Raw genomic sequence first — 14,537 nt, 5'->3', positions numbered from 1 at the left:
AGAGTGCTCCTCTGTCATGAATCGTTGACTAAGAACAGAATTGGTTAATATGAAACTTTCAAGAGTTTTAGAACATGAGCAACAAGTCTTATAGACTATAGCGTGTGTCAGTCTAAGGTCAGATGTTGTGATATGACCCCAGATTGTGTGTGAATGGTTTGTACCCTGCAGATGCTTTTCCTAGTTCGAATACTGTAAATGATAATGTGAGGATGATTGCAAAATATCCTGCATGTCAATAACTAACAATGTATATAAATAGGAGTGCTGTTGAAAAAAAATCAGACCCGTCTTCAGAAAAAAATATTTATTCATTTATGTGTTGAGAAAAGTTGCAGTATTCCTTTTGAGATATAAAAAAAAAATGGTCCCTGTCACAGGTGATCTCATGACTTGGTGAGCTCCATCAGTCTGTACAGGATGCTCTTCTGTCCGTAGCGTACCTGCAGCGCGTTCAGCTGCCTGCTGCTCAGTGCTGCACGTGCTGCCATGTCCTCCATCAGAGTCTGGTCGTGGTCAGCCACGTCTCCGTAGGAGCTCACAGTCAGACGAGCCGCTTCGTGGATCAGCCGCTTCCACTCAGGCTTTAATCCGGGGAGCCCCTCGTTGGAGAAAGACTGGGAAATCTTCGCATCTTCCTCGTCATCCTCCTCTTCCTCCCATCCTTCGTTATCTTTGAAATCCGAGAACTCCTCCTTTGACATGCACAGCACCTAAGGATACAGAGAGACGCGGTTATGTTTCCGATAGCAACCGTTCTTTAAATGTTCACCTTTTTAATAAGCTGCTGCGTGTTGTTTTTCGGTGTATAATCACCTTGAGGACAGTGTGTAGCTCTGCGTCTGTGAGGCAGCCCTGTCTGCCAAACACAAACGCTGCTTTCTCCTGCATCATCTCACACAGCATCTCCCACTTCTCCTCCACCAGCTGCCGGTCCAAATCAGACTGAAAACCTGTGAGGAGAAGAGGAAAGCTCAAACATTAAATGACTGGCTATTTGTTTATTCACTGATACATTTAGCATTGAGGTAAATTTGAGATAAGTTATTTAACTGTTTTTATTTTCTTTGCCTATCAGTTCATTACATGAATCTACTCCTTTGCTTCTGTAATATTTCAATACGTGTGTTGCTCTCTACAATCACCTCGCGTGACGACTTTGTGGAGGGTGTCGATGGGGATGTCGGCGGTGTCGTTGCTGTTGCTCGGATACGGCTCCGTGAAGCCGTACATGTGCAGCAGCTGCCAGTTGGCCATCTGCCCGTAGGTGTTGAATACCTCCTCGCCTTTACGGATGGGCCGCACGCACACCATCTTCAAACTGTCCTGAGAGACATGGAGGGAATTGACAGAGAGAGAGAGAGAAGGAGAGAATGTGAGGAATAAACAGACTGAAAAATAACAACAACATTAATGTGTTCGTGTCTCCTCACTGGTGTGAACTCCAGATTAGCGTTGTGATTGGACACGTGGTTGAGCATGTCGGCCATGGGGACCATCATTGGTGGGTTGGCGGCCTTCTCCTCATCCTCATCCTCATCATCCTCCTCCTCCTCCTCTTCCTGTGGCTCTTGGAAACTTTAGAGAGAAAGAAGAACAAGGAGGCGATGGTGGAAAATTGTTCACACATTGAATTTAGAAAGATGATGATGCACGCTCACTAACCTGTAGGCCATGACGAAGGCCACCAGCTGCATGTACAGCTCCAGTGTGTGTTTGTCGGGGTTCCAGAAGTCAGGGTGCCTGGCGATGAAGGGCAGCACCACATCTGTGTATTCTTTCCTGATGTTAGATAAGTCTGTGTCCACCGCCTCTGGAACACCTGTTCCCCTCAACAGTCTATCCCGCTCCTCTTTAGACCTGTATGAATCAACTGTGAGTTACTGTGAGGGAAGCTAGACGTGTAAATAGTGATTCAGTTTTAGAAGATATCGGGAAGATTAGTGTGAAGAAGCCAGTGTAGGATTCGAAAACTGCTTCAAAACTGTTTATTACCAGAACATGGGGTGGTCCAGTGTCCTGAAGTCCTTCCAGAGTGAGAGGTAGGGTCTCCAGCGGGACTGTGAGGATGTATATTCATACAGCAGAGCCAGCAGCAGAGGAACCCAGCCTGATGAACTCTCCAGGGATGCTTTCTCTGCAAAGGTAGAAGAGGAGTGTTAATAAACAGCAGGGGCCGGGTGATGCAGGCAGCTCCAATCATATGTACAGAGCTACAGTTTGACTTTGCTATCACCTTGCTCCAGCAGAGCAGACACATTGGTTGTTCCGTGGTGAAGAAGTGCAGATCTGGGAATGGTGAATAAAACCTCCCCCTCCTCTATGTCATCCTTCGCCAGCATCCCATATTCTGCCGCTGTTCCCTCTTTACTCACATACACCTGCAGAGAGAGAGAGGGGTGGTCTTAAAATGTCTAAATGTGGAGACGGAGTACAATACAGAAAAACTCTTAAATGTCACAATACAGGCTGTTTGTGGAGTGCAGCTCACCTTACTGCTGAGCATCAGACTGACACTGTCGCACCACTGGAGAAAGTTGTGCAGGGCGCTCTGATCTGAGCGGTCTTCTACCTGTTAGCAAGAGAATCACATGGATTCAAAACTTTTTTTTAAATGCCATCCAGACATGTATTGTAGAATGTAGAAATTTTCAAATATATTTAATTTCTGAAAGAAGTCTCCTACTTCACTGAAACACATTAACAATGTTTGTGCCCTGCAGGCTTTGAGTTTCCTCCTCACACTTATCTAAGTTGAATATTGGACTAGAAAACCTTCCAAACTAGTGATGATGCCACAAATCTTGCTCATAGACCCCCTTGAAACCTGATTTTCATTGAGTACAAACAAACTTTCTACTTCTACTCAGATGAATGTGAAACAAACTCTGCACATCCCTCATTCTGCACAGTGACGCTCAAACATCCAACTGAAGAAACAAAAAGAAAAAATAAATGTATATACTAACAATATCAGCCTATGATCAGACATGTAAGAACTAATGCTACAGTGCACGTGGGTTTACTGTCAATGTACAACACAGCTGCAATGCAACAATCATCCCCTGTTAATATATGTTTTATGTCTTTATTGGTATTAGTCGAAGTTTGATTAACAAAAGATGACATCATCTTTCTCCAGTGAAAATAAACAGAATAAGCTGCAGACAGCTGGCTGAGGAGCAAACTGGAGGTAATAATACTAATAACACCAACCTCTTACATAACTTACTGTCAGAACACAAACACACACACACACACACACACACACACACACACACACACACACACACTTTTATATCAAAGTCCCAAGTGCTTCACCTGAAAAGAGACTACCTCACCAACACTACACATAAAACGCAGTTACACTTACAAACTCCACAGATAGATGTAATAAACTAAACTAACAGTTACATTCAACACAGCATGCACCGCTAGCAGCTAACCGCTTACACACACACTTACTGTACCACACACACATACAGCTAAATGCAATAACAGACTTATTTTCCATTTAAACAGATTCAGTTATAACCTTGGCTCGTTTCGCTTGTGTCGCCATTGTGTGGATGTAATAAGCTGGGTCAGGAGTTGACAGGCGCTGCTACAGGTACATTAGCCCAAAGCTAACTCCAGCATGCGGACTGTGAACATCCGTGTCGTGGGTTAATTTTGACCTGAGCGTAAGCTAGCAGGCAGCTGGCTGACTATACCATTGACAGTATAAACTTTCTTTCAGTTCAGTTTTTTCATTTCTTTCAGTTAGTACTTTGTGTCTGTAATGGAGCTGTTTTATTCATGTGTTTGTTCCTTTGAAAACGTCTATTTTATGTAAAACACAATGTTACTAAATGATATGACTCACTGATATTTCATTGGTTTTCCTGAAGCCAGGCTTTATTTGTGATCTTAGTATTACATTATTAGAGTGAGTTGAGAGTTGTACTGCTTCGTATTTCAGCTCATGTGGCTGCTGCTCTGCTGCTCTGGTTGCTGTGTTTCCCTCGATGACCACTGGGGGGTGTTGTTCAGTTAGATGAGCTGCCTGGCTGCAGAATGCCACATCACCAGTCTGAGAGATTGTACACATCCATTGATGACAAAGTGTGACTTCATCTGGCTCGTTGGTCTAGGGGTATGATTCTCGCTTTGGGTGCGAGAGGTCCCGGGTTCAAATCCCGGACGAGCCCTCACTTTTAACCCCTTGGGTCAAAGGTCACAGAAAACAGCAGATAAATAACTCATACTGACAACCAGTAGTTACAGTATGTACAGTAGTATAACAACTAGTGACTAAATTTAGTTCAGGAGCCAAAATCATAATACTACACATTTCCTCCAAAAAGGTTTCTATCAGAAGTGAATCATAAATCAAAACAAATGTGAACGTATACAAAATTCAAACATTTTAAGTTGTTTAATATTATAATCCCATTTGTGAGGAAACATGATAAATATGTAAGCAAAGCTACACACAGCAACATGTTTCTGAAACAAGACTAACTCTCTAAAGCTCCCTTAACTCAATGTTCTGATTTCTTACACTAATAAACTATTGCAACTTTGGCCTACTTTTAACAGACAGAACTCATGATAAACATTAGCACAAATGTCATTAAGGAAACATAAAATATCTATAATGAAAAGATGATAAGTAAGATGTTGTTAAAAAAAATGCAGAAATTATTCAAACTTACCACCTGCAAGGTTTTATTCAACAGTACATATTAGAGGTGGTTCGCTCCTAGTGATGAAATATGCTTGTATGAAGTAAAACCTAAAGTTCTTGATGTAAAAAAGGAGAGTTGCCTTGTCACATAGTAAAACTTTTACTAAAATCATTTCAGGAGAGAGGGGCAGTGCTGGCTGTCATTGTAGATTAAGCCTCTGTGCCATTACACCCGTTAACAATAGCTAATCAATATCAGGCTATACCACAGTCACCACATTCAAATAACTGCTGACCTCAACAGAAAAAAAGCTCAAGTTTAGGGGGAGCCAACAAAGTTGTTCTATAAGAACGCACAAGGGGGGTTTCAACTGAAGGTCTGTGAGGCGCCATGAGACATGCAACAGGTGTGGACTGCGCTGGTGATATTTCCAAGGCCACAAGAGGTGGTGACGCAATGCTCGTGACACGTGTGTGAATACTGTAACTCACCAAACACACATCGAATTGCTATTTAAGTCAAGACCATTTTAATTATGTAGTGCCAAATCACAACATATGTTATCTCAGAGCACTTTTCACATAGAGCAGATTGTACTCTTTCCCCCATGAACAAGCACCTGGTGACAGTGGCAAGGAAAAACTCCTCTTTGAGGGGAAGAAACTGTAAAAGTAAAGAAGCAACAAATGGTTGATTTTACCATTTTGATATATGTTTGTGCACTGTTTTTGCCTTGTAATTGGGATGTGTTGTGGAATGTGCTCTTTGTTAAGAAGTGTGCTGCTACTTCCTTGCCTTGGTGCCTTGGTGCATGTCAAGATAAGATAGGAGTTCTGGGTTTTGCGGATATATGAACACTGCCTTGACTCCTGCCTTGTGTGTGCCCTGAGGAATGATCAGAGGTGCTTAAGGGGTCTGATGGTCACCAGGTTCCTGACTTGTGTCCAGATACGGTAAAGGCTTGGGGTCCTGGTAAGGGCAGGATGTGGTTAAGTGCCAGTAGATCATTTATGGCTTAAGCCCCCACCTTCCTATGTCTGGGGGATGTGTGACCCTTGTATGACATTACTTTTGGGTAATAAATATTTATATATGCAAATGTATTTCATTGTGACTATTTGCCATTGGCTGTAGTGGTATAGGTTGGCATATTATACCAATCACAGATCATTCCTTTGTTCCTTCAGTTACTATACTAGATCCTGTCAGAAACAAACTCTGAGTTGTTATCCATGGGCCTTGACCAGTTGGGTTGAGAGAGAAAGAGGGAGGGGGTGTTAGATGGAGGTCTTCTGCAAAAGTTGTAGTGGCTCTTGAGCAGAAAACAAGCTATAAACCATAACTGACATATTTGCCATACTGAAATCACAATCATGGAAATCCTTTAGAGGTATCATGTTGTAAAATGTCATTTTGGCAGAGACCTCAGGCTGCAGGTAGTTCCTGATCTTCAGGTCAACGTAAATGCTGAAATTGCCCCTGTTAATACTTACTTTTAATACAACAACACAGACATAAATACCAACTCTGAGGAATTTACTGTTGAGATCAGAGAACTACAGATGTGTTGGACAGGGGATCATACAGCAGAGGGTGCTCTTCAGCTAGATGAGATGTGGGTCTCTAAGCTGCCACATCACCATTGTTGAGTAAAATTGCAGGTCTAGATGGGACAGGCGAGGATATTTTAAACTCTGTTGTCCAGCTGAAGTATGGCTCGTTGGTCTAGGGGTATGATTCTTGCTTAGGGTGCGAGAGGTCCCGGGTTCAAATCCCGGACGAGCCCTCGCTTTTTTTTCCTCTTGGGGGTCACACAAACAAATAATAAATGTGGCTCTTTCTGCCAGATTTCTGCTGAAGTGTAGGAAGGATTTCAGAACATATTAGAGAACAATTGAGCAATCACACCAGATTGAAAATTACTTAGATGCCTTTTAACATTTTCACATTTCTTTATATCTGTGTAAATGCAGGATCCAGGTCCATAAGGGGATAATGTAAACCCCCTGAACTAGAAGTGAACAAGATATAAAAACCTCAGACAACAAGAAGTACATCATTCAAACGTTTCACAGCTGTGGGCACAAAAGACCATCTAAATCTTTTTTTTGTGGAGCATCTCTGCAGCCTAAACTTGTCACTAAGCATACCTTTTAGACTACTAAAAACCCCAAGGGATGACCTTTAAGCTGAAGTATAGTCTGAATTCTCTTCCTAGTTGTTTTTCCCCACCTAGGTGGTGCATGGCATAACCCCTTAACATAAAACAAGCTTTTAATTTACCTACTACTTTCTACACTAGACATTACAGTTCAGACAGATGATTTGAGTGGAATCCTCAATATACAAGATGTGACACGAAGTGTTGTGGATGGGGTCAAATTGACTCCAGTGCAGGCGAGAGTGGGCAGCCATCTTCACAGGATGACACTTCATACATGTCAGTAATAAAAGCAATTATTATTTGTGTTTACAATATTAAGGATGGTGCACTGATCCATGAGGGAGTACTTTCTAGGGTTCACTGAAGCTCGTCTTGCACAGTGAGATGAACATATAATTGTTGCCACCAGAGGGTGCTGTTAGACTAGTGATGTGGAGCCAACATTGGCTCGTTGGTCTAGGGGTATGATTCTCGCTTAGGGTGCGAGAGGTCCCGGGTTCAAATCCCGGACGAGCCCTATTCTTCCCCCTTGTTTAGTTGTAATCTCTTGGGGGGTGACACATGCAAATAACCAATTGTGTTACAGTGAACACTCATGACTCTAACAAATTCCTGTTGTGTAGGCAGTGTAGGAAGCATTTTCAAAACATATTACAGCACACTTGAGCAATCACACAACACTGAAAATTGCTTTGATGCTTTTTAAAATGTTCACATTTCATAATATCTGTAAATGCAGGATTCAGGTGTGACACGAGGGAATAGTGGATGTCCCCTGAACTAGAAGTGAACTAAATATCAAAACCTCACACAACAAGAATCGTGTTACTCAAACGTTTCACAGCTGTGGGCACAAAAGACTTTCTAATTGTTTTTGTTGTGTAGCATCTCTGCAGCCTAAACCTGTCATTCAGCACACTTTTTAGACTACTTAAAACACCAAAGGTTGACCATTAAATTGAAGTATAGTCTGAACTCTCGTCCTAGTTGTTTTTTCTCCACTTATATATCTTTACCAACTTCAGAAACTAAGCCAATCATAGTGATATATCCATAGCTGCCATAATGTGTAGTTATATTTTAAAGAAGGTGCATGGCACAACCCCTTATCATTAACCAAGCTTTTAATTTACCTACTACTTTCTACATAAAAGTTCAGACAGCTGACATGAGTGGAATTCTCAGTATACAAGATGTGACAAAAGTGTAGTGGATGGGATAAAATGTACTCCAGTGCAGGCGAGAGTGGACAGCCATCTCCACAGGATGAAACTTCATACATGTAAATAATAGAGGCAGATATTATTTGTTTTTACAACAAGCAGGATGGTGCACTGGTCCATGAGGGAGTACTTCCTAGGGTTCACTGACGCCAATATTGCACAGTGAGTTGAACATATAATTGTGGCCACCAGAGGGTGCTGTTGGACTAGAGATGTGGAGCTACAAGTTGCCACATCAACAGTTCTGTAGAGTTCAATTACAGGTTTGAACATCAGCGAATTACAGATGTAAACAGCTGTATGTACTGGCTCGTTGGTCTAGGGGTATGATTCTCGCTTAGGGTGCGAGAGGTCCCGGGTTCAAATCCCGGACGAGCCCTCCTTTTTTTGTAGTGTGTAATCTCTTGGGGGTCACACAAGCAAACACTAAACTGAGTTAGAGTGAGCATGTCAGTTGGCTTTCTTTGACCCTGAAGTGTAGGAAGGATTTTCATTTTCATTGATTCACAAGGCCGTCACATGACATTGACAAAAAATTGCTTACACAGAGTACAAATATTTAATTACAGCGATACACCATTTTAATTATAATTAGGTATTGTTAATTATAATCAGTGTAGTTTGTCCAATCAGATTAATTTAAGGGGTGAAACAAAACTCTGAATGACTGAGTCCCAAGTGCTACAAAAGCAATGAAAACTGATCACCACAAGTTTTTTAAATGGAGTTTTCTCTATTGTCAGATACATTACTGCATATAATGTTGAGCCAATTCATATGAATGAATGAAAGGATGCCAGATTTATGTGAGACACAAGGGGATAATGGTAGTCCTGCCATAGATACCTACAGTGTATTGTGATTTTGTAGGTCTGTGTCTCATTTCATCAGTTGATAGCACCTTCACAACAAGTTTGTACAACACTAAACATGTGTACTGTACATAATCCAGTGGTGTCATGCTTTAATTATATTCCAACAGTAACTGCACCACTTCACTTTGTGATCAAGGCAAACTTTTACAGATTTACTGGTAATTTAAAAAAAATGTTTTGCCTTGTCTCATTAGTCAATAGGAGACAAGTGTCATGCAGTCGCTGTGTTTATTTTCATTCATTCACTGTGATACAGAGTGATGGTCACCAGAAGGGAAACTATTTTGGTCCCCCATGCACACTGACAAATAACAAGAGATACATGAGTCAGCAGCTCACCATGTGAAAGCCATACAGCTACAACATTATTAACACTCGCACACAAAATGAGACGTATTATGTGATGGTATTTGGGATCTGATATCCAGGATGACCTTTGAACTAAAGTACAGTCTTAACTCTCTTCTTGGTTAAAAGTCAGGAGTCAAACCAAATATAGAACCAATCGCAGTGATATATCCACTGCTGCCGTAACCTCGGCGTGTTGTTACATTTTAGAGGAGGTGCATGTCAGCTATGGCGTAACCTACGGTGTAGCTTCTGCAGCTACATGGTTAGGGTCTGTAGCTACGGAATAACCCTTTAACACACAATATAAATCAAACTTAATGGATGTTGACACAGCTTGATTGGCTGCAAGGACTGTCATGTTGTGCCCGGCTCGCAAGAACTGTTTAATAAATAATACTAAATCAGTACAGTTAACCTTTGCTGTGATGTTTAAAAGGTGCCAAAATGTCCAATACTGAGCCAGTGGAGAGATGTTCAGGTACAAAAGGTTCTGGTTTCAAAACCCTGACAATATCTGTTTTTAAACCTCTAGTGGTTAAATAAGAAAATATATGGTCTTATCAGAAGAACACACAATGTGATTCATTCATGTCAGAAACACAGCGGTTGGCTTAAGTAATAATTAAATTGGGCACAAAATAAATAACATTAACTAAAATATAAATATGAAATAATCATAGCAGGGATCATAGTAATTAAATGACGCACTTAACTTGCGCTTGTTTACATCAATATGTGAGTTGTAGTCTTTTACTGTAGTCTTGCTTTTTTTTTTTTTTTTTTTTAAATATCCATTTTTTGATGGGTATCAAAACACTTCCCACACATTGCTACTTAAAAGGTCAGGAGTGGTGACCTCTGTAAGTGCATTGCTTTCCGATATTTCTGGTATTGTGATGTTAAAGGTTAATGTTGATACACTGAGCATGAAAAATGTTTATTGTTCATTGGACGTGTTGAAAGCATTTCATTTTCAAAAGTGGGTAGGGCAAGGTGAGAATGGCGTGATTGGCATTGGTAACAGGGACCGCCCGATTCTGTTACTAAAGCAAGAAATTGCCCGAGACCAAGAGGGCGGCAAGACAGGTGCTCCTGTTCTTCCTTGAGCTGCTGGATGAGGTCTCAGTCTTGTGGAAGAGGGCATGGAGATGCTTAGCATTCTCCATCTGCCCCCTTTGGAGTCGCTTGCAGCCCACCTCAACCCACAGCTGATGACTCCATCCTCCAGGAACCCCACACTGCCATTGAAAGCAGACCACTTCCAGTCTGCCATGACTGAAAGGACCAACAGAGCGGCGACTTTGGCGGTCAGGGCACTGAACATGTCCTCTATGCTGGCAGCATACCAGGCAGAGCTATGTGAAGACATGGCGACAAACCTGGGCCCTGTTTTGTGGGAGGAAATCCAGGTGATTGTGGACATTTGTCTCCATGTGCACTGCTGTGTGGTCCATGGCTTAAACTGGCAAATTGGTCCAACCGAGAAAAGGAGGACATCTTAGACATGCAGACTGTGCCCGACAGCATTTCATGTAATGAGATCAACGCTTCTGAGGAATACACAGGGGTGCGTATCCCTTAGTGAGACATCCTACTCATACTACTCTGAGAACCAGTTACACAAGCAACCTAAATGTTAACTGATGCTCTTCTTGCACAGGGAAATGAACATTGTGGCCACCAGAGGGTGCTGTTGGACAAGCGATGCAGAGCTACAAGTTGCCACATCATCAATTTGAAGAGTTCAATTACAGGTCTGAACATTTGAGAATTACAGATGTAAACAGCTGTATGTACTGGCTCGTTGGTCTAGGGGTATGATTCTCGCTTAGGGTGCGAGAGGTCCCGGGTTCAAATCCCGGACGAGCCCTCCTTTTTTTGTTTTGGGGACACAGACACCTAAAAAACAGTGGGAAATGAATTTCCAAGGCAAAAGGAAAAACTTATGAAACTTGCACTACTAAACACAGTACATCACTACAAGTAACAGCACAAATTGCCTGGCCAAAAAAGTATTATGTATAGTCATCATCTCTGGTATTTGTATCTTGCAGTTACAGCTTTGGTGTACCATTCACGTTTGAACAGTAAATTAAGTCAAGCCCATCAGTGGACTAACAACTTCTAAGTGCACTGTAGATGTTTTAAAATGTCTGACAAAGATTATGTTTGAGTTAATGACATTATTAGTATGTGTCAGTAATGTATTTGGCCTTCTCTTGGGAAGTTGGTTTTGTAATTTTAAATCAGACTCGTCTGTCATCGTCTGACAGGTTATTATTACAAATGTGGCTCACACCCATTTTTTGTGAGTAGAGTAAACAAAAATAATCTGGTGTTTTCAAGTTCTATGTAGACTACTTTTACATTATGTTATCTGTCACTTAATGTGCACACACTGGCCTTTTTTAAGGGAAATGTGCTTACACTGATATTGGATATGATTCACTTCCATGAAGTTTGAGGTCAAGACAGAAAATAAATTACATTAAAATAATGTTTCATTTGTAAATATAAGGCACTGAAAAACACACAAAACCACAGGTTAGATGTTAATGCTATTAATCATGAAAAGCACTGTCACTAAACTTAATCCAAAAGCCTTCACTCAATGTTCATTGAGTGAAGTCACAAATCAGGTATTAAGAACTACAATTTGTCCGAGACAAACTTCTCTCTAGGGAGACAATGCAAATGACCTTGACCATTAACTCCTGGTATGGCAGAATAAAGCACTAGGTTGTTAAGCAAATTTGTCACCATGGCTACGTCACATCGAATCATGTTCAGTGCTCTTTGACTAGCCCAAAGATGCTACATCATCAGAAAGAGTTAAATCTCGACCTATGACACGTCAGAGAAAAACATATTCATTTAAGCAAAAACTGGCTCGTTGGTCTAGGGGTATGATTCTCGCTTAGGGTGCGAGAGGTCCCGGGTTCAAATCCCGGACGAGTCCAGATTTTAACTTGGGAGTGATGGAAATATAAACTACAGTTTGATACAAGTGGGAAAACCTAAAACTTCAGTCTGTATGTTTCACACTGACATCAGAGCTTCACTTCCATGAACACAGAGAAAAAGTATCAGTATGACTGTTAAACATATAGAATAAAGCAACACATCCAAACCATGGATACACAAAAGGATGAGATGAGACACTTTGTACTGTAATTACCTGCTTCTATGTGGACTGTGTTTTAAATGGATCTTATGAGCACTTGAGTATGAGTCTGTGTATCTGCTTAATATTTGGCTTTCTTTGGAAGTTGGTTTCTGAATTTTAAACCAGACTCGTCTCTCATTATCTGACAGACTGTTACTACAAATGTGGCCCACACCCATGTTTTGTGAGCTGAGTGAGCACAAAAATCTGTTATTTTCAAGTTCTACATAGACCAATCTTATATGTGATTTGAAGTGATGGACTTTCATACACATCTCAAATCACAATTGTTGAGATTTATCTGACCACCTTGCCTCAAAAGTCAAAAGCAAAGCATAGTTAAGATGAATGCTTGTTTAAACTTCTTCAGTTTCAATGATGGACTGTCTCACAAATACAATGTTTTATTTGTTGCTGTTAATGTGCATGCTAGTGATACACATTAAGCAATCTTGTCACCATGGCTACATCACGGCGAATCATGTTCAGAGGGTGCTCTCTGACTGGATCAAAGACGCCACATCACCAGAAAGAGTTCAATCTCGACATATGACATGTCAGAGAAAAACATATAAAAATATGCAGGAGTATGGCTCGTTGGTCTAGGGGTATGATTCTCGCTTTGGGTGTGAGAGGTCCCGGGTTCAAATCCCGGACGAGCCCAGCTTTTAGTTTGGGAGTGATGGAAATATAAACTACAGTTTGATACAAGTGGGAAAACCTAAAACTTCAGTCTGTATGTTTCACACTGACATCAGAGCTTCACTTCCATGAACACAGAGAAAAAGTATCAGTATGACTGTTAAACATATAGAAAACTCAATAGAATAAAGCAACACATCCAAACCATGGATACACAAAAGGATGAGATGAGACACTTTGTCCTCTACTTACCTGCTTCTATGTGGACTGTGTTTTAAATGGATCTTATGAGCACTTCGGTCCCCACTGCAACAACAAATAAATAACCATCAAAAATACACATACATTTAAAAATCAAATGTACATTACTTTAACTTTCTGTATAAAGTAATGGTACCACTGATCATTTAAATCAGTGTGATACTCTTATATTTGTGGCCAAGTATATTTCACATGTTATTAGCTTCCCTTATTAGAAATAATTTCAAGTAAAAAACAAGAATAGTATAATTCACAAGATTTCATCAGCTACACATCCTACTATGTATATTTCAGACTTTAGGAAAACACTGAAAATAGGGCTGAAACAATTCATCTATTTGTCAGTCAACAGAAAACCATTTTTCAAGAAAAAAATGCCAATCCAATCTATATGAATATTGGCTGTTGGTTTCTTGTCTGCTCCTTTTTTGGAAGCCTTTGCCTGTTTTTGGAATGTTATCCCAGTTTTGAGTATTACCTGCCTCACTTACTCCATAGGTCTGTGTATCTGCTTAATATTTGGCTTTCTTTGGAAGTTGGTTTCTGAATTTTGAACCAGACTCGTCTCTCATTATCTGACAGACTGTTACTACACATGTGGCCACATCACCAGAAAGAGTTCAATCTCGACCTATGACAGGTCAGAAAAAAACATAAATACATACAGAAGTATGGCTCGTTGGTCTAGGGGTATGATTCTCGCTTAGGGTGCGAGAGGTCCCGGGTTCAAATCCCGGACGAGCCCAGATTTTAACTTGGGAGTGATGGGAAATATAAAACTACAGTTTGAGACAAGTGGGAAAACCTAAAACTTCAGTCTGTATGTTTCACACTGACATCAGAGCTTCACTTCCATGAACACAGAGAAAGTATCAGTATGACTATTAAACATATAGAATAAAGCAACACATCCAAACCAGGGATACACAAAAGGATGAGATGAGACACTTTGTACTGTAATTACCTGCTTCTATGTGGACTGTGTTTTAAATGGATCTTATGAGTCTGTGTATCTGCTTAATATTTGGCTTTCTTTGGAAGTTGGTTTCTGAATTTTAAACCAGACTCGTCTCTCATTATCTGACAGACTGTTACTACACATGTGGCCCACACCCATGTTTTGTGAGCTGAGTGAGCACAACAATCTGATATTTTCAAGTTCTACATAGACCAATCTTACATGTG

At 40.8% G+C, this 14,537-nt stretch overlaps 1 protein-coding gene and 2 non-coding genes across 3 annotated transcripts; 2 read left to right on the top strand and 1 right to left on the bottom strand.

Moving 5' to 3' along the window:
• Window positions 1-292: 292 nt before the first annotated feature.
• setd6 (SET domain containing 6, protein lysine methyltransferase) lies at window positions 293-3,649 on the bottom strand. The gene is made up of 9 exons (XM_062420098.1): window positions 3,536-3,649; window positions 2,492-2,572; window positions 2,237-2,381; window positions 1,996-2,137; window positions 1,666-1,860; window positions 1,434-1,578; window positions 1,146-1,326; window positions 817-953; window positions 293-713 (listed from the first exon to the last, which is right to left on the bottom strand). The coding sequence occupies exons 1-9, from the start codon at window positions 3,560-3,562 to the stop codon at window positions 387-389; spliced, it is 1,380 nt and encodes a 459-aa protein (XP_062276082.1). The 5' UTR covers window positions 3,563-3,649; the 3' UTR covers window positions 293-386.
• A 469-nt stretch (window positions 3,650-4,118) lies between these two features.
• trnap-ugg (transfer RNA proline (anticodon UGG)) lies at window positions 4,119-4,190 on the top strand. Its single transcript has one exon. It is a non-coding gene; the product is annotated as a tRNA-Pro (tRNA).
• An 8,850-nt stretch (window positions 4,191-13,040) lies between these two features.
• Window positions 13,041-13,112, top strand: trnap-ugg (transfer RNA proline (anticodon UGG)). The gene has a single exon. It is a non-coding gene; the product is annotated as a tRNA-Pro (tRNA).
• Window positions 13,113-14,537: the final 1,425 nt, after the last annotated feature.

The sequence above is a fragment of the Scomber scombrus genome, chromosome 6, assembly GCF_963691925.1.
Source record: "Scomber scombrus chromosome 6, fScoSco1.1, whole genome shotgun sequence".
Classification (NCBI taxonomy): domain Eukaryota; kingdom Metazoa; phylum Chordata; class Actinopteri; order Scombriformes; family Scombridae; genus Scomber; species Scomber scombrus.
Note: the sequence above shows the minus strand (reverse complement) of the source record. Positions and strands in the feature narration are given on the sequence as shown.

Excerpts from the sequence above, each read along its gene's own strand:
- setd6 (XM_062420098.1), bottom strand. The coding sequence starts at position 3,562 with ATGGCGACACAAGCGAAACGAGCCAAG. Across the intron at positions 2,573-3,535 it reads CACAAGCGAAACGAGCCAAG|GTAGAAGACCGCTCAGATCA; the intron begins GTTATAACTGAA and ends TCTTGCTAACAG. Across the intron at positions 954-1,145 it reads CCACAAAGTCGTCACGCGAG|GTTTTCAGTCTGATTTGGAC; the intron begins GTGATTGTAGAG and ends TTCTCCTCACAG.